This window comes from Halichoerus grypus, chromosome 11, assembly GCF_964656455.1.
Source record: "Halichoerus grypus chromosome 11, mHalGry1.hap1.1, whole genome shotgun sequence".
Taxonomy (NCBI): Eukaryota; Metazoa; Chordata; class Mammalia; order Carnivora; family Phocidae; genus Halichoerus; species Halichoerus grypus.
The window spans coordinates 49,722,450-49,742,604 of NC_135722.1; the positions used below are offsets into that span (position 1 = coordinate 49,722,450).

General features: G+C 39.7%; 1 protein-coding gene across 1 annotated transcript; it reads right to left on the bottom strand.

The window, feature by feature from the left end:
• LOC118532872 (olfactory receptor 51M1-like) lies at positions 1–10,866 on the bottom strand. The gene is made up of 3 exons (XM_036087715.1): positions 10,737–10,866; positions 4,308–4,446; positions 1–1,009 (listed from the first exon to the last, which is right to left on the bottom strand). The coding sequence occupies exons 1-3, from the start codon at positions 10,864–10,866 to the stop codon at positions 1–3; spliced, it is 1,278 nt and encodes a 425-aa protein (XP_035943608.1).
• Between the last annotated feature and the right edge of the window lie 9,289 nt (positions 10,867–20,155).

The window sequence follows — 20,155 nt, forward strand, 5'->3', positions numbered from 1 at the left end:
TTAGCCCCAGAACCCAGCACTGACCTTCTTAAGACCCAGGAGCTTGCTGATAACATGGCAGATCTCCTTGGTCTTAATACTATATATAACTGGATTAAGCATGGCAGGCACGAAGAGATAGACATTGGCCATAAGAAGGTGGACAGCAAGTGGGGCATGCTTCCCAAAGCGGTGTACCAGAGACAGCCCCACCATGGGCACAAAGAATATCAGCACAGCACAGAGGTGTGAGGTACATGTTTGGAAGGCTCGGAGCTGCTCCTCTTGGGAAGCCAGTCTTGCCACGGTGCAGAGGATGACCCCACAGGACAGTGCGATGAGCACCAGGTCCAGCATCATAGTGAATGCCACCACCGTCAGTCCATATAGGTTGTTGAAAGTGGTATCTGTGCAGGCCAACTGTATCACTTCCTGGTGTAGGCAGAAAGAATGGGAGAGGACTTGAGGCCCACAGTAGGGAAAAGTCTTCAGGAGGACGACAAGAGGAACTAGGGCCACAGGTCCCCGGAAGATGACAGCCAGACCTGTCCTGACCACTCGCTGGCTAGTGATAATGACTGAGTACCTAAGGGGGTGGCAGATGGCCAAACAGCGGTCAAAGGACATGATAAGGAGCACTGAGGACTCCATGAAGGAAAATGAGTGGATACAGAACATCTGGATTTGGCAAGCTGCAAGGTAGATACCATGAGACTTGAACCAAAATATTCCCATAGTAGTGGGCAAGGTCGACACTGACAGTCCCAGGTCAGTGAAGGCCAGAAAGGAGAGTAGATAGTACATGGGTGTGTGTAGACAAGGGTTGGTCTTAATAATTATCAGAATGAAACAATTGCCTGAGATGGCCACAAGGTACCTAAGGAAAAAGGGGATGAAAATCCAGTGTTCGATGGTTTCCAATCCTGGAAAGCCAGTGAGGTAGAACATGGGGCTAAACTGAGCGATGTTGGACAAAAGCGTGAATTGAGGACTGAGGGGGTAATTGGGCTGGCATTCCTCAGGGATGGAGCTGAAAATAAATGGATATTTCTAGTTATTAATTTTTCAGTCTCACTAACAATCACATCATCATAAGCAGAATCACAATCATCATCATCTTTGGTATCATCTAATTCACTATTATCACTTCTACTACCCTACTAGCTGTTCCAAACTGTCTTCAGCACCACTCTCACCAGATTTTGTCCAGTATTTCTGTAACTTTTTTTTCCTGAAGATAGAAGCATTTTTTATTTAAGTGCAATTAGCCAACATATCGTACATCATTAGTTTTTGATAAAATGTTCAGTGATTCATTAGTTGCATATAACACCCAGTGCTCATCACATCATGTGCCCTCCTGAATGCCCATCACCTGGTTACCCCATCCGCCTACCCACCTCCCTTTCTGCAACCCTCAGTTTGTTTCCCGTATTTCTGTGATTTCTGTTCCTTCCCAGTCTCCTTTGCTGGCTTCTCTTCATTGCTTATCCTTAAAATATACCCATTCCCATTCTGGGAAATTTTCTGGCCATACTCTATTGTTTCTCCTGGCAATATCATTGCTCTCATGACTTTATTTACCATTCATACATTGATAAATATCAAGTATATAACCCCATAATTTCTCTTCCTTTTTTTTATTTACAGGCTCATCTATCTAGCAGTACCCTGAGCATCTGCTTCTAGTTGTTTCAAAAACATGTCAAAAATTCAGCTTAGAATCACTTCCCCAGTAGGATTTTCATTTATCTTGTTTTCATTAACTCAGTATAGGAAAATGTCAGCTTCAAAATAAGTTGAAGAAAAGACATATATTTGAGAGATATTAGTAAATTGGCTGGGAAAAACCTAAGAAGTGAGTGTAGAGAGAAGTTTCTAGTATTGAGCCCTAGGAAAATCTGAAATTTAGAGGTTGAGAAGAAAGACTCCATTAAAATAGCTTGAGGGGGAAAAATGCCAGTTGAATAGGGAAAAAAATAACAGGACAGTGTGGTTTTGTGTGTAAGTTTCACGAAGGATTAACCAATTTATATAATATTGCTAAGGAGTCAAGGTACTAAGGACTGAGAAATGACCAGAAAATTTAGAAATGAGGAAATCCTGGCTGATGGTGAGAGAGTAGTTCCATGGAGTGTTTGGGAATGAAATCTGATTCTACTGTGTTCAAATGTAGGATTCTAGGCAGTGATGAGGTCCTATTGGATGTTCAAAAATTCGAAGTGGAACCAGTCAGCATTCTGGTGTGTTTTTAATCACTACACTTATTTGCTCAAATGAAGAAAAGAAGCATGTGGAGAGTGGCATTTACCCAGATTGAAGTTAGGGTAGGCTAGCAGGACTACAGTTAAGGATGTACGCAAAGGGGTAATTATGATGATGTACTATGGAAACTACACTGCGCAAAAAAGAAAAGCAAAAACATGAAGGAATGAGAGACGGGGAAAAGGGACCAGGGTTCTAGAGTATGGGATGGGCTCGAGTTGCCGATTTATGGTAAAGGACACAGTCTTTGTTGAGAGGACATCAAGGGGCTGACAGTGTGGCTGCTGATTGGATCAAAAGAGGGAATATTGGAATCATAAAAATTTTGTCTGGATCGGTAGTGGAAAGAGCAAAGTGAGTCAATGCTAAAATCTCCAGTGAATAAAATGTGACTAGAAAGGTGGCTGGGGAGGCAACAAGGAGGGGGTAGCAGTGGTGATAATGCACGCAGCCATGCACTGGAAAGAATGGGGCAAGAGGTGGAGAGAAGGAAGAAGGTTGAGGAAGACCAGTGCCTGCCCTTCATCATTTTGAAAAGAGGGTGAAAGAACTATCCAGATGTACCCTCTCTGTTTCCTCACCCATAAGTTCACTACTCAACCAATGGCTTTTTTTTTTTTTTAATTTAGCTAAAGCAATGCTCTTTATTTTTTTTTAAAGATTTATTTATTTGAGAGAGAGAGTGAGGTGGGGAGGGGCAGAAGGAGAGGGAGGTAGAAACTTTAGCAAACTCCTTCCTGAACCCCATGCAGGGCTCGAATTCATGACCCTGAGATCACCCGCCAGACTGGAAACCAAGAGTCAGAAGCAACTATGCCACCCAGGTGCCCCCAGGAATGCTCTTTAAATTCACCAGTGACCTCTAGGCATGGAATTGAATGGAGACTCTTAGTCAACACCTGACTTTATAGCAATGCCTTCCTCTTTAAAGCTCTCTTTTGGAATTCTGGATGCCAGTATCTGCTGGTTCTCTTCTAATTTTTATGACAGCTCCTATTCAGTCCCTTCCATCCATTGCTCAAATATTCATGTGTTCATGTTACTCAGTCTCCTGACATTGAACACTTTCTCATTCATAATATGATCTATTATTATTTTACTTATATACTGATAACCCCTAAATATTTACCTCTAACCCAGACAGCTCTGCTATGCATCAGGCCTACATTTCCACCTTCCTGCTAGTCTCCAAATGGATGCCAATTAAACCCAACACATCTAATTTTGAGCCCATCATCTACCCTCTCCACACCTGATTCCCCTCCTATTTATGCATTTTTGACAATATCATTTACCACTTTCTAATCATCCAAGAAAAACATTTTGTAATATACACTTTACTTGACCCTTTCCTTCTTCCCAGATGTATTTTGTAACTGAGTTAAGTATTTTTTATCTCCTAAATATCCCTACAATCTATTGTTTTTTCTCCACCCTTGTGCTCACTGTCATAGTTCTTAGTTTTTCCACACCTGCTTAACTGACCTCTTTGTCACTTAACTTGCCTGCCTGACACACCCTCCCCTTGATCCATTCCCTGCTGCAGTACTGGGGGTTGTCCAAAGAATGCTAACTCCCTGAGTCGCTAGACTATTCCCAGTCCTTCAAAGCCTCTTTTCACCAGAATGCAGTTCAAACTTGTGAAGAACTATGGCAAGAGCTCCAATTTATTGAGGCTGTGCATGATTCAGACACTGGGGAAACTTAACATCATTGTGTATATTTCTCATAACCATGAAGCATTCCATCCCCGCTACACAGAGAAGGAAACCACAGGAAAGGTAAATAACTTTCCTCAAGTTTCCCGGTGAGCTAATAATGTCAGAGATGGGATCTGAGCCCATGTCTGCCTAATTCCAAAGTGTGTGCTCTGAATATGCTCAAATACTCTATCTGTAGCTAGGCCCTTCTGGCTTTGGCATCTTTCTCAACTCATCTTTTTTCTCTTGTAGTCAACAAATCCATACAACTCTTTCTACAATTCCCTACATGTACTTTTGTTGTTTCTATTATTTTTATTGCTTCATATCTTGCTTTCCTGAAAAAGAAAAAAACAAACAAACTTGTTTTTCCGACCAATGAGCATTGGCTGATCCTTTAAAACAGCACAAATATCATTTTCTCTGACAAATCTTTCCTGACTTTCTTGTGTAGAGTTAGGCGAATCTTTCTCAGTATTCACGTAATACCTTTGCTGCAGCACTGTTAAAGTGTAAATCACAAACATACATCCTTTATATTATACATATATATAGGTATTCTTATTTATATTTACACATAGTATCTATTTATATGTTATGTCTAAGTATATACAATTACAAATATGTATAATATAAATAACAAATATATTTACCTATATATATTTTATATAATATAATATGTATTCTGCATATACATATATTCTTTATATATAAGTATACTTATACATATTTATACTTATATACTGATACATATATTTCTCATATACACTATATATGATATATATTATTTGTATCTTATATGTATGTTGTTTGTGTGCGTGTTTATAATTTATGGTTTTGACTCACTTTTTTGTATGTGTAAGAGTGGGACTCTCTAATAAATATGCCGGGAGCCCTGAACAGGGTCTAACGCATGGTAGGCACCACTATATGCTTTTGCATGAAAAACTGAATGAGTGAGTGAATGAATTAAGTGCTCACTTCTTGTCCTGATTAGTTGTGCCTGGAGTTTGGCATTGAGTCCTGTGTTCACTGACGTCAGAATGATAAGGACAGGAAGAGGGATCTGGGGGAAAGGAGAAGTCTATAGAGAGACCATGACAGGGCTGGGGTTATTTTTCTTGGAAAGGAAGTTCTAGGGAGTTTCTCTGGAAATTAGAGAGATAATTGTTGGTTTTAAGGGAGCAACAGGTATTTCTCCTTAAAAAAAAACACTCCAAATTCCCACCCTCCTAAAGTGGCCCCCATTCCCATCTTGACCTGAAAAGACCAGGGGCCAGACAGCTTACCCCACCTCCAACCCCCAGCCCAGCTTACTCAAAACAACTGGCAGGACAGAACCAAAGGAAACAGATAAGCCCCTCTTGGCTTCTGTCCCAGCTCCATGCATCCAGATGGAGAGGCGGCCACTTGTTTCCCCTGAGACCATGCTCTGCCCTCTTCCAGGGTAAGGACAAACTGGAGAACAAACTTTGATCGTCCATTGGAGTGGGCCAAATATTTCCATCTGGGGTGAGCACTCAGAGGCGCAAGGCCTCCACCCCAGTTTGGCCTTGGCTTGCAGCCTGCATCCCTTTGCTGGGGAGGAGGAGGAGGTCTGCTTTGTCTTGTGTGGAAGGGGTAACATCAGAGCCACTCTGGAGGTTGAGGCCATCCCCACCCCAAAGCAGAACCATGTCTCTGATAAAGGTTTTGAAGTGACAAAGGTTTTGAAGTGACTAATGTTTTAAAAGCCCTGGACAGAAACAAACAAACAAACCAGGAAATCCATTTGTCAGCACACAGTCATGGCTAATGACAATGTAACTACAGTATTCATAGCAGAGATACAGCAGAGCCCTGGAGAGGAAATTTCTGAAAAGAGAGATTTTTCACTATGCAATGAGCACGTAGATCTCTACCTTACCTTTGTGTTCTAAATACTTTTTTGTTTCAATTTAATATTTGCTATTTAAAAAAATGAATTAATGGTAGAGGTTACTGTTTCTTATGAGTAGGAAAATACAAAGATGGACTTGGACCTTATTTTTGAAGATACCTCATTTTTTAACCAAAAAGCATTTCCACAATAGTCAAACTCCTGTGTAAACACGCTTTTTGTGACCAGGGTAGAAGAGGACTTTGGAAGGGGGGATGGCATATCCTGGATACTGGGGAAGCCACAAGTCTGTCTGTATTAATAGAAGAGACTGCGGGCAGGATATTCCCTGCCATGTTCACTGGTCTGGCACACAAAATGCACTTAATATCTGAGTTGAAGAAATGAATGGTGCTTGGTTGATAAGAAGATGAGGGAAGGCTGGGTATACCAGACAGCTCGGCAGGGAGGAGTCTGTGGAGACCAGAGAGTTTATGGTATCCATGACTTCCAGACATAATCCAAGAAGAGTCTGACCTGGGCATTTGGCCCTGGTCCAAGGAGCCAGGCAGCCTTTTCTCCTGGCCTCAGCAACAGAATATTATAGACGGTCTCTCTTCTTCTTTAGGGAGAGCGGTCCCTATCCCTTTCCCTGGTTCTGGTTCTTTGCAAAGACTTTAAGAGTGTCAGAAGTGGAAAAGTTTCTGTGGGACCACCAAGTCCAAGACTTCATTTTGTAATGAAAAACACTAAGTAAGGCCCAGTGTGGGGAATACACTTGCCTCAGGTCGTTCAAGGATTTAGTGCAGGAGATGGAGTTAGATCTTAGACCACATTTTACCAGGGTTACTGCTTTCCCAGACAACTGTGCACCGCCTTCTCCTTGCATTCTCTCTCTCTCTTCCCATATGACCCCCTAATCCTCACCCCTGAAACCCTGACACAGGACAGCAATAGAGACTTACCAGCAGTTGCAATTTTAAAAAGAGTGAAGCTCAGGTGATCTGTACTGGAAAAGGAAACAGGTAGGCAGGATCACACCAGGGTTAGTGAGAGGCATCCTGCTGTGCTGCCAGGGAAGGATTTATTCTCCTTTTTCCTCTGTGCATGTGAAGCACCATGGCACCATCTGGGAGAAGCTGAGGACAAACAAGGAATCCCCAGGGCTGGGAACCCTGTGGGCAGGAGCTGTCATTACTCCCCTCCCCTCTGCATCCCTCTCTCTTTCACCTGAGTCTGAAGAGCCCTAACTTTATAGGATTTATTCTCCAGGCTTCAGCTGCTGACAGATCTCTGCTGTAGGAAAAGTAGTTCGGCTTCATCCTATTTTCCTGCTACCTCATTCTCTCCCTCCCTTTGTTCATTAGGATGGACTCACAGTTTGCCAGAAAGGCTGGATGTGGTATATAAAGATTATGCACACAACTCCCACATTGGTTCACATTACTCATCTTCTTAGAAGCACCATAGCCATCACTGCCCCAAAGTCCTCCCACTCTTGCACTAATTTTTAGGCCTATGTATCTGTTTCCTTTTATGAGATCATTCATTCACCCTTTGTCTCTGCCAGTCACTGCACCTTTGAGCCTAGAGATTGGCCAGATGAAAACCTTACATTAACACTCCCATCCCAAATACATGTTCTAGCCAGTTTCTCAGGCTTTCCCAAGGCTCTCTACTCAACTCTGAATGTGTGGGATGCTACTTCAACAAGCCCTAAAACAAATAGCCCTTCCCCAACATTTCCTCTCTTCTTGCCTTTTCCCCCCTCTGGTAGCAAATATCATCATCTTTAAGAAAAATCAGTGTGTATTTCTTCCTCAGTCTATGTTACAAAATCTAAATTGATTGATGTGATCAGGTCATATGCACACTTCTCTTCCCTTTGAACACACACACACACACACAGACTTGGAGATTGACATGAACAAGGTATTATATTATAATAATATAATCATAAGCCAGGGATGGTTGATCAGAGTTGTATGAGGTGGAACCCCCAAAATGGGGCATATAGATCCAAAGTGAGGACAGAGACCCATGAAGTTTATGACATGCCAATGTGATCAGAACATACCTAGATAGAAGATAGCATCACCGTAGATCAGGTAAATAACCAGTGGTTATGGACAGACTGTAGGCAGACAGAATTAGGGTGACAGGACAGGATGCAGAGAACAGGTCGTCTTTCAAAATCTAGTTGGAGAGAGTTCTGGCTCAGGCAACAAAGGGAGAGAGTTGAAAATCCTCATTTAGGTTTGTAGGAGAGGAAATCCTTACAGGAAAAATTTGAGAATATCCTGTATTTATTGAGAACATAATTTTGGCCATGTCCTAGAGAGAGCCTAGTTAGGGAACAATGCTGCTGTTCTTACCATCAACAATTATTGCTATTCTTTGGGGGCATCTATCACATATGAGATGATACAACAATTATCATATGGACAACCAAAGAGATGGACATAGAAATTATGTGAGTTTGGGTGGGTAGCAACCAGCCCACCTGGGAGACACAGGGAAGCCCTCAAATTGAACTAGGAAGACTAAGTAAGAATTAATCATGAGATGGAGCTTTATAGAAAGGGATTTCCAGGAAGAAGGAATAGTATAAGGTAAGGCATAGAGGCGAAGAAATTTTTCTGAGAACTACAAAATTCTCCAATATGCATATATAAAATTTAAGAGAGGTCGTACTATGGACTGAGAAAGTAGATGTAGGTAGAGATAAGACTCTGAAAGACTGTCTACATATTGATGACTGAGTTTGAGAGGGCAAAGAATGACCTTGTTCTATTTTTAATAAAATATACTGTTAGCAATATGTAGAAAATACTTAAAATCTGCACTGGAAACAGACATTATTTGGTGTATGGAGCTGGGTGAGATTATTTAACTCATAGTTTTTCACATGGCTAAATAATACTATGTAATGAATAACCTGTCACTTATCTAGAGATATTTGCAAGGCAAATGTTTGCCTTATATTTTTTACTAGCATCTATGTAATAGCTCCTCCCTGCTTCTCTGAATTTTATAATAATTTAAGGACTAGTGCCCAAAAAAATTGTCATTTTAAAAAATACAAAATGTTCTTAGATCTTTTTTTCTTTCTTATTTCCCTAAATGATCTTTAAATTTATTTTATCATGTCACAAAATAATCTTTTTTTGTTTTTTTTTAAGTAAGCTCTACAACCAACACAGGGCTTAAACTCATGATCCTGAGATCAAGAGTCGTATGCTCTATGGACTAAGCCAGCTGGGCACCCCCAAAGTAATCTTTTTGAATGAAGATTGAAATTACATTAAACATTCTCATCCATTTTCATTTGCTCTATTAAGTGCCTGCTCTGGAAAACCCTGAGCAAGGCCTTGCAGATACACAAGGAGACATGACATAGTGTTTCCTTTATGAAGCTCATATTTGGTTAAAAAAAAAAATAGACTGTTAAACAGAGTTTGCCAAACAGTATGACTAGCCCAGGCTAGGAAAGCAGAATTTATTTCTGAAGGCTGTAGCAGAGAACAACAAAGGAATAGTCCTTGGGCACATCTCTGTCCCCTTGGGCAAAATTTGCCACCCCAAATGTCTCTTTGGTATGTGGATTATTTTAGGCTGATTATTTTTAAGAAACAGAAGATTCAAGAAGTTTTTCTTTTTGCCTGCCTAAAAGAATTTAGATAGAGCACCTGTTCTAGGAAGAGAGCTGTTACAGTAGATAACTAGTGTAATATGAACTTAATGTTATAGACAGGGAGGAACCTAGCAAGGTCTGTTTGTTAAAATTCCTCTCTGTGTGGGCACCTGGGTGGCTCAGATGGTTGAGCGTCTGCCTTCGGCTCAAGTCATGATCCTGGGGTCCTGGGATCGAGCCCCACATCAGGCTCCCTGCTCATCAGGGTGCCTGCTTCTCCCTCTCCCTCTGTCTGCATCTCTGCCTTCTTGTGTTCTCTCTCGCTCTGTCAAATAAATAAAATCTTTAAAAAAAATTCCTCTCTGTGTTCCATTATTTCCTTAAGGCTCAGCAAACATTTGTTGACCAAATATTTACTCTTTTCATCTTCTTGCAAATTATCTTTCTCCTCTTTAAAGTCCCAGATCCCTACCCACTTCTTAGTTCTGGAGGGAATATAAGCCTCAATTACTTGACTGCCTGTGGACCTCTTATGCTATGGAGCCCCCATATATATGTAATTAAATTTAATTTTCTCCTGTCTCATGATTAATTAATGATTAATCTGTCTCATGTCAATTTAATTCTTAGACTAGCCAGAAGAATCTCAAAGGGTATAATAAAAATTTTCACCTCCCCAACAATGAAATCTTGTGACTATAAAGCGAAGTGAATGTACATGTGTGATGCTTAGGGAGGTGGTGTATCAATATGCTGGTATGAATCATTCAGGCCTTAACCTTGAATGTATTAGAATCCATTACTAAAATATCTAAATGCATTACTAAAAGTATCAATGTAAGAGTGTGCCTATTTATATATGTGCTAATAATGGCTTTTAGTCCATTATTTTCACATGTGCCTGTGAAAATTATTTTCACATGTGCCTGTGTGTACGTGTGTGCATGTGTGAAAAAGACATAGATAGACAAGGATATTTTGTCTCTGGTTATGTGTGTATGTGAGAATATGTCTTAGCTCACACCCTATGCAAAGGAGAACAACTAAGCCTACTCTGTACCAGAGATTGAGAAAACCTGTGGGAAAGACAGGGATATATTAGATCCTAGCATGCTTTTCAGGGTCCCCATATAAGTTATATTCAAGGGAGCTTCGACTCAGTATCCATACCTAACAAATAGAGTCAGACTTAGTGGGGTAGAACATTACGGTAGAACAGCCAGGTCAATATGCATGTTGTGGTTTTCCAATATAACCACCAGGGGGAGCCTTCAACTTAAAAATGGGCTTAAATTCAAACCCTCTTCTATTTCCAACAGGTTAAGAAAGTAGATCTTCCAGCTTAATCTTCCCACATCTTCTTTATCTCCCACATAGTTCTGAAAGATGGCAACCTGTTCATTCCTCCTCTGAAGATGATCCCGTCTCATGCATACAGACAGCAGACATATCCACACCCTATAACCTACATAAAATCCTGAAATTGATGGAGATATGTTATTTTTCTCTACTTTCCCAGATATTAAAGATAACCTCATAAGATGCAGATGTTTCTGTGTGCTTTAGTCCTAGTCATATTGACCAATCCAACCAGACACAGAACTAAAAGAAATCCTTACTCAGGGTTTTCAGTTTCTCTAAACTCAGACTCAATTTGGGGGGGGGTCTCTGTTGCAGAAAATGGCTGTAGCCTTAAGGGAAGCAGAATTTGTGGCTCCAAGATACACCTCTTGGCATAAGGATTATTTTAAGGCTGGTTATTTTTTAAGAAACAGGGAAACTCAAGAGAAGCTCTGAAAACCAACCAAGTAGAGGTTGTCTTTTTGTAAGAGACATTTACATTTGAAAGAAAAATCTCCATTTGTAAGGGTGTCTCCATCTGTGTACCAGGAAGTGGAGAATGGCTAAATCTCTAGAAATTTATCAATGGAGAAGGCAAAGACCTAAGTCTATATAACAAACTCATCCTTGATCACTGTGCTTTTCCAATAGCCTCTCATAACTGGGCTCCCACCCCCCAACATCTTTTGTCTTTAGCTGGATCTGGGATTTAAAGTGGTGTCTTGGGCTATTTTGGAGAGTTCTGCAGGTTTCCTGGGTACCTGCCATGTATACGGAGGTGTGCATGTTACTGAACTTGTTTTTCTCAGGTTCATCAGCCTTTTATTATGGCAAAAGGGGGTTGGTCCCAGTTTTGAACCTTGAAGGGTAGAAAGAAAATTACTTCCCTCCTCCCCCTGCCCCCCCCCCGCCCCCCTCCCCCTCCCAAAGCTCAGCACACTTTTTTCTGATGCAAGGTCCTGGTGATCCTGGTGACCAGACTTCCCTAGGTGAACTCCATTTTATGGTATGTGATTGATAGGGATATTTCAGGCTGGAAAGACCTACACATGTTGGGATTATCAAAGGGATCCTCTAGCTTGGTCTGAGTCCTTGAGAAAGCCTCATGATGGAATTTATTTTGTCTACCTCCCTCCTCTCTGGATGCCTGCATCCATGTAAGCATAGAAAGTCTGGAATGTTTCCATAGAGAAAGTCTCCACATTTTCCCACAGCAATCTTTTTAGCAAGCTCTTCTTTCCTTACATCCTGCCTCTCCCCAGTCATTCTAAAGAGGAACCAATTTTCATCCTCACTGAAAAATTTAAAAAGTAAACTCTCCGCTGAGTACAGAGCCCTACACTGGGTTCCATCTCATGACCCTGGTATCATGACCTGAGCTGAAATCGAGTGGGACACTTAACTGACTGAGCTACCCAGGTGCCCCCTGAAAACCTTTAAAATGCTTTAAGGAGAATAATAAAAACACACATTTGTGTTAGGATACTAGAGGAATAGAAAATATTTGGGGAACTCAAAAAAATTCCAGTGGGAGATGAGCAAAGTCATGGGATACAAGCAGAGAGGAGACCAATGAGACACATGTTAAGAGTGTGCAATCTATGTAACCTGAAGACTATCAAGGTGTGAGTCAAGTCTGATACATTAATACATTGACACCTATTTTCCCCTAACATAGCAATCTGGAACCATTTTCCTGAGGCCAAGTGAATACCTCTTCAAATTATTTTATATCTGAGGTCTTGTCAGGTTCTATTTTACCTAACTCCTGAAACTTCCCAGTGCCTGTACAATAATCTATATTTTGAGCCCAGGTATTACTACTCCATTCTGAGATCTTTTGCTAACTTAGTCTTCCTCATCAAGCTTCTCACTGCATTTCTCTTTTTCCTCCTTATTAATAGCATATTATCAGCTGAGCCATGATTAAGGAGGTAACATCAGTTTAACAGGATCTCAGAATCCATGTGAAATTTCTTTTTCTTTTTTTTAAAGATGTTTTATTTATTTGAGAGAGAAAGAGCACAAGTGGGGGGCAGAGGCAGAGGGAGAGAAACAGGCTCCCAGCTGAGCAGGGAGCCTGATCCCAGGACCTGAGATCATTACCTGAGCCGAAGGCAGCCGCTTAACTGACTGAGCCACCCAGGTGCCCCCCTGTGTGAAATTTCCTAAAGAGACAGAATTTCTTATAAAACTGGTGAGAGGCAGGTCCTCTCTTTCCCTCCAAGCAAATATTGAGCATCAGGGTCAGGCCAAAGATAAGCAAGGTAGACACCTAAAGAGCAAAATTTAAGGAGACACCCATTCCCATTGTTCAACGGCAAGGTTGGCAATTGCAGGACCTGAGAGTGGGTGCCTCCCTAAATTTGCCCCATGTTAATCCTTTTGAGTACCTGTTATATTTAGGCACTGAGGATACACAATAATTAAGAAGTGGTCTTAGGGAACAACATGCTCCTGGGAGGGACAGATATATAAGTAGTCAATTGCAACAGAATGGTATAAATGGACCCAAAGAAATAAGAAATTAAACCAGACTTGAGGGCTTACAAGAGACTTCCTAGAGGAATAACCAGATAAATCAATATATGATAAGATAGCACATTAGCTAGGGAAAAAGGAGAGGGAGGATATGGTTTTCCAAGCACACAGCTAGCCACTGGACTCTTTTCCAATGATGATGAACTCATCCTCTTGGAAGATGGCATGAAGAAATGGAAGTTCGTAGTGATAAGGAAAAATCTGTGTCCTAAGATGGCCAACCGAGCCAGCAAGGGAGTCCCAGCCCCTGCCCCGGGGCTCGTCCTGGTTCTTCTCTTTGCTCTGCTTCCTGCGCGCGCCAGTCCGGTTCCTCTCCCTGCCCCGCTTCGCGCACGTGCCAAGAGTGCCCAGTATGAGGACTGGGCAGTAGCGGTGTATAAATTACCCCCTTTGTTTGTGCTCAGGGCTCAGACCTTTGGAGATCACTGTCCTCTGAGCCCGCCGGCCTTAAATAAACCTCCTATCCTCCAAGATCTCCGAGTGATGCTTGGTTCTTCTGTCGGGCGATCCAGTCCAGGTTCCGTAACAGTAGGACTTTGAAATTTAGTCAGATCACTTAATTGAATCCCAGCCATGTGACAAAAAGCAAGTGATTTAACCTCTTCAGCTCCGCTCTCTTCAACATGTTAAAAAGAAAACCAGAGGCCCAAAGTGGCATCACTGAGGTTAAGGTCCTAAATCAGTAAACTGGGACTTAATACCTAATCTAATTTCAATTTCGTCCTCCCCCAGAAACGTATTCTTAACTGGTCAGTCAGTAACTTTCTGATGGGCACCAACAAGTCTGTCACATGGCCCTCTCCGTTCCCCAAAGGAAGATAAGGTCAGCTGCGTGACAAGAGCCCCATTTGTTCCCCCTAAGGGAAAATGACCTTGCCCAGAATAATCCTTTCTTTACTTTTGCTTACAGCTTCCTTGCCCCACCCACCTTCCTATGAAAACCCTGCCTTTTGTACACCTCCTAGGAGCTCCCCTCTACTTGCTGGAGGAGATGCTGCCCAATTCATGAATTAATAAAGCCAATTAGATCTTCAAATTTACTAAGTTGAATTTTGTTTTTTAGCAAGCAAAATATGTACCATTCAGACACCTATTGAAAGAATAACATGTCACAAGAAAGTGATAATTTATGAAAAAAATAAATAAATGGTTATTTGTGTCCTGAAGTAACACAAATTGCTCTACATATGCTTTCTTAGGGAGCCTGAGAAAGAGTCAAACTCTAGCTATCTCTGTGCTTCCTCATTTACAGCATGGAGGAAGCCTAAGGGGTAAATTTTCTTATCTGTGTCCTGCAGGGTTTATGCTAAGTAGTCAGTGGGATGGTTTAGACTCGAGCCTCCACCTTGCCAGTAGGCAAATGAGGAAGGAGCCGGACCGTCTTCCAGTGACAATGGACCAGGCCGATGCTCTGCTTCTTTGTAAGCATGCGTTATCACAATGCTGTTTAATGGGCTCTGCACTACCCCTCCTCCCAGTTTTGAGGCTCAACCTCTTGGCTGACTTCAAAGTAACAGAACACTGCTTCCTGGGGCCCTGCCTTTATCCAGGACTCCTGCTGCTCCGGTTTCTTCAGCTGGCCTGTGCCTGCAGCTGCGCTTTGATGCTGAGCCCAAGGAACTTTACTCATCCCTTGGTAACAACCATTGCCACTGACCTGTGACCCTGAATATGAGCTTCAGGGAATGTGCCTGATGTGCTCCAAGAACAATACTAGTTATTAAAGTTAGAGAATTAAAGCATCTTTTTAGCCAAACCAGGGAAGTTCAACAGATCACACATCCTTATACGCAGAAACATGCAGGCATTCAGAGAGCCCACAAATATCCATTTATCCACAAATATTTATTAGGGACCTACTATATGCCAGGCAATGTACAAGGCTGTAGGATAGAGCAGTGGATAAATGGTAAGGTCTCTACCTTCAAAGTCTCCTGAGGCATTTTTGTTACATCATCCCTGTATAGATACACTGAATACAAAGCAAAGCCATGGAAACAGGAGAGTGGCCTTCTTAGAACCACTCAGCAGATCAATAGCTCTTAGGTGAGCTTCCTAGCATTAGCTGGTCAGACCAAGCCTTCTCTATTTTCTGGTCTGTTCACATCTGTATATTTGTAATTCCAGGACATAAAGAATATCCTCTCCTTCCAACAATCAGACTAGGAGCAGGAGTCAGAGGACCATTCACAACCTATTTGTTCTGTAGATACCAAAAGACAACAGGGAAAAGAAATGCCACAAGGTGGCCTCCAGTAGAATCTTGGAATGGTGACCATCTGTTCTTTTCAGTTTTGATGAGCTATATTGAGTTGCACTCTAGCTTCAACCTAGAAGGGATTCATTTTTAGTGGTATCTGAAGATTATTCCTTGGTTCTCTTCTAGCCTAGAAGTATTCTTCCAAAAAGTTTGGCTGAAATTTGTCATTCATCTTCCACTAAGCTAAAATTATTTGTCTTGTTCCCAATATATCTCTACTTTGGATATGAAGAGATGAAGAATTTAGATATGGATGAGATTAGGAATTTCAGGAAATATTTGGAATGTATAAAAGAAATGAGAATCCAAATAGAGAAAAATAAATTAAAAATTTATTAGATGGGATCCAGAGTAGATTGGACAACATAGAAGAAAGAGTCACTGAACTTAAAGATGCAACAATATAATCATCCAAACAGAAGCACTGAATGAAACAAAGATTTTTTTTTTAATTAAAAGACTCCCAGAAGTGGTGGATCATTATTAAGCTATCACATGTGCAATTAGTGTTTTAAAGTGAAGAAGAGAGAAAAAAGGATCAAAAAGTTTTGAGGAACTATTGGCTGAAATTTCTCAAAATTAGAACCTAAAGGATACCCATGAATTCAGATGCTCAGCAAATGTTGAGCAAGGTCAATTAAAGAAAACATACATCTAAATGAATATAGAAAAAGACACATTGCGTACAAGGAAACTGTGAGAAGAATTTTCTCTGACTTTTCTTCAGAAACAATGGAGGTCAAAGAAAAAAAAAACATGGAACTTCATTTGTGATGTGGTAGAAGTAAAATCTGTCAATGTAGATTTCTAGTGAAAATTTCCTTCAAAAACTAATGTAAAATAAACATTTTCAGGTTAAAAAACAATTGAGATTGTGACTATTTTATTCCTATTTATTTCTATTAAGTTCATTAAAACAGTTGAATATTAAAGTGAAAATAATAACAAAATATTGTGTAATTATTATATAAGCAGAAGTAAAATATATATGAACTGCAGTACAAAGAATAAGTTGGGCTATAAATGAAATAATAGTATGATAGAAAAAAAGGAAACATACCAATACACTGGGTCAAAACATTTCTGATTCCAAAACAGAGCAACATTTCTGAGAAAAGAGAATTACTATCCTATACTATCCATCCATGAACATGTAATCGTAAGTAAATCCAGTAACAATAAAAAAAAAGAATAAGACCTCAGCACCATTCATTTGGAGGTTAGGGGAAAACAATAACAAAATATTAGCACTCTTTTGATAGAATTTCATAGGTTATTTTACTTTTTTTTTTTACAGAAATGCAAAAGAACTAACATAACTAAACACCTTGAAAATAAAAAACAGTCTTTTAGAGCTCATATACTACCTAATTCCAAAACTTACTATAAATCTTCAGTGAAAAGATAGTGCTGAATAATCATAATGAGAGACAAACACATCAACCAAAGAGATGAGAGAGTCCAGAAACAGATCTTCACATAAATCAATTATTGACATTTAACATAGTCAGCAACTATTTTTGTAAGAAAGAATATCTTTTCAGTAAATGGTGCTGGTACGACTGTATATGTATATAGAAATAAAATTAGTTTTGATCCTATCTTAGACCTTACACAAAAATTAATTTAAACACAGCAAAGACCTATATGTACATAATAAAAATATACCAAAACTGTAATGCATCTAGAAGAAAACAGAGTAAAAAGTCTTCGTGATCTTTTTTAAGAAAGAAAAATTAATTGATAAATTCAGCTTCATTAAAAGTAACAAAGTCTGCTCTTCAAAAGACTCTGTTAAGGAAAGAAAATCAATCCAGAGATTGAAAAAAAATGTATATATATATAACATGTACATTTGAAAAAGCACTTGTATGCAGATTGAATAAAGAACTCTTACAACTCAATAATCATAAGACAATCCAATAAAAGCAGGCAAACTTTTAATCTAAATATTTTCACAGAAGATATGCAAAGGGCTAAGAACTATGTGAAAAGATATCAAATAATTAGTTCTGAAGGAAATGCAAATTTAGGAGGAGGGTAAAAAAAATTAAAAAAAGTAAAAAGGAAATGCAAATTTAAATCACCATAAAATGACTTATAGACACTGGAATGACTATATAGTTAAAACAACAGACAGTACCATGTGTTGTTATGGATGTGGGGAGTAAAATTCTTCAACAGTTGTGGGAAATACTTGAGAATTGAAATGTTGAGGCACAGTGTGTTTCACTGAATAGATCAAGGTCACATAGCTGGTAGAGGACACAGTCAGAATTTGAATCAAGAGGTCTAGAGTCAGAGCTCAATAGTTTACCAAAATGCAAGTCAGTGGCATGCTAGTCAAAGTCTGTATTTTTCAGTCTTTAATATTATCTGTTGGGAGACAATATATTTTGAAATAATACTATGGATTTGAAATATTATTAGAAATATAGATCTCATCTTTCTCTGTTCCCTCCATCTAAATGTAACTGATAACATTTCTTTTGGCTTCCTTCTTATACCTTAGTTATTTGCCTGCTCTTTCTAAACAAAGATGTATCATTTTGGTTTATGCATTACCAAGATATAACACTGTTTCTGGCATTAAAGGGTTAAGTAATATAGGTTTGCTGAAATTTCTGAGAACAAACACGAGGGTCCCCCAACTACTTTTAAGTTGCTAATGAGAACACATTCTTAATAATCTAATTTTCTTATCAAAGATCCTAACACCATGCTTGCAGATTAGGAAAAAAGAGTGAAAAAAATAAATAAAATAACTGCATCTTGGAAAGTTTGGATAATAATAATAATAACAAAAATAATAATAACAATGAGTATCATAACAGTATAGTTAATATTAGTATAATTAGTATTTATAGCTAACAATTATTTAGACTTTGATATGTCTCAGAAAGTGTCTTCAGCACTTTCCAAACATGATTTTTATCTTTGACATACTGAAAGTAAAATTAAGGCAAAGAAATTTTAATTTAGCAGCTGCCCAGAGTCACACAATTAGTGAGTATTCAAATTAGATTTTGAATCCAAATTAGCCTAATTCACAACCACTTAAGTAGGAAAATGCAATATTAGTTCTTCTCTAAAAGAAAAAGGATTACTGAACATAATGGGGAAAACGATATAAAAATTTTGAAAACAATTCTGTTTTATAAATAAAAATACTGATATTATCCTAGTATAGAATAAGGTAAGAGTTACCTCATCCTTAATTCGATCTTTTATCATTACACTTCCCTGAATCTCATTTATCTTTGCAATTAATGGCTAAACAGACAAAAGCACAGTGTGTAATAGAGAAGAGTGCTGGAAAGTTCCTGGTTTAGCATTTCATATGATAAATACTTCATAAAGAGAATTTCCTCTCTTTGGAAATTGTTTCTCTGTCCAAAGAATTCCAGAAATTCTCAGTCAAAAACATCTCTAGAGAGGTGCACTTGGGTGGCTCAATCAGTTAAGTGTCTGACTCTTGATCTCGGGTCAGTTCATGATCTCAGGGTCGTGAGTTCAAGCCTGGCTTTGGGCTCGATGCTGGGTATGGAGCCTACTTAAAGCAAAAACAAACAAACAAAAAACATCTCTAGAGAAACTATTTACACAAAGCTTTTGCTTGGTTGTTTTGGTTTTAATGTTGGTCAGATTGTTCTTGGAAAATCAGCTTGGAATCTGTATGTACTTCTGTGTCCTTAACTAGATGTGGTCCAGGGCAGACTATGCCACACAAATCTTTCTTGTTTCCATACCTTGGGTTCCTATAAGGCCCAAGGGCTACCCCCTTCCCTGAGGACCTGTAGGAGCCTATACAAATGCTTCTGCTCAGCAGGGTGAGGAGTTCTACAGAAAAAGCAAGGCACTTGGCTAACAGGTGAAGTACATGGTCATGGATTACCAGAAAGAAAGGACAGAAAGTGAGGCTGAGCAGGAAGACTTATCTCTATGAACTGGACATAGAGATATATGTCACTGCCGAGCTGGAGGAAGGAAGGGTGATGCTCTGGGATCTTGAGGGACAGGAGCTAAAAGTACATTATGGTAGTGTGCCAAGGCACAGATTGCTGAAGGGAACTTTCTCTGGGTAATGTTATTTTTGGAGAAAAGGCACCAAAAAAAAGGGTCTCTCACTGATGGAAAAACTGTTTGAACTCTGATGCCATTATGGAGGCAGGAGAACGATGGGTAAATAGAAGAAATTCTGATTTCCATAGCCCAGGATTTCCTCCCTTCCCGTTCTCTTCTGCTTCCTCAATCTACCAGTCTTCATAGTGGGTAAGATAACACCTGTGTTCACCCAGAGTCACAAGGGGTATTCCAAGTAATGCTTTCCATTTTCTCGTAGAGGACAGAAATATCAAGAGTAAGTTTAGAGAAGGCAGAAGGAAGTTTTACCAGATAGCAATGTTAAAAACAAACAGATGAAATAGTTTATCCAAACAACTGTAAGAGAGGGAAAATATTTTTCCCTTTATCCTTCTAGGTTTTTGGCTGAGGCCTCCCTCTAGTTAAATATTATTGGGAGAAAAATAAGCAAAATTTAATAATGTATATACCTCCTGTATACATGGGACTTACCC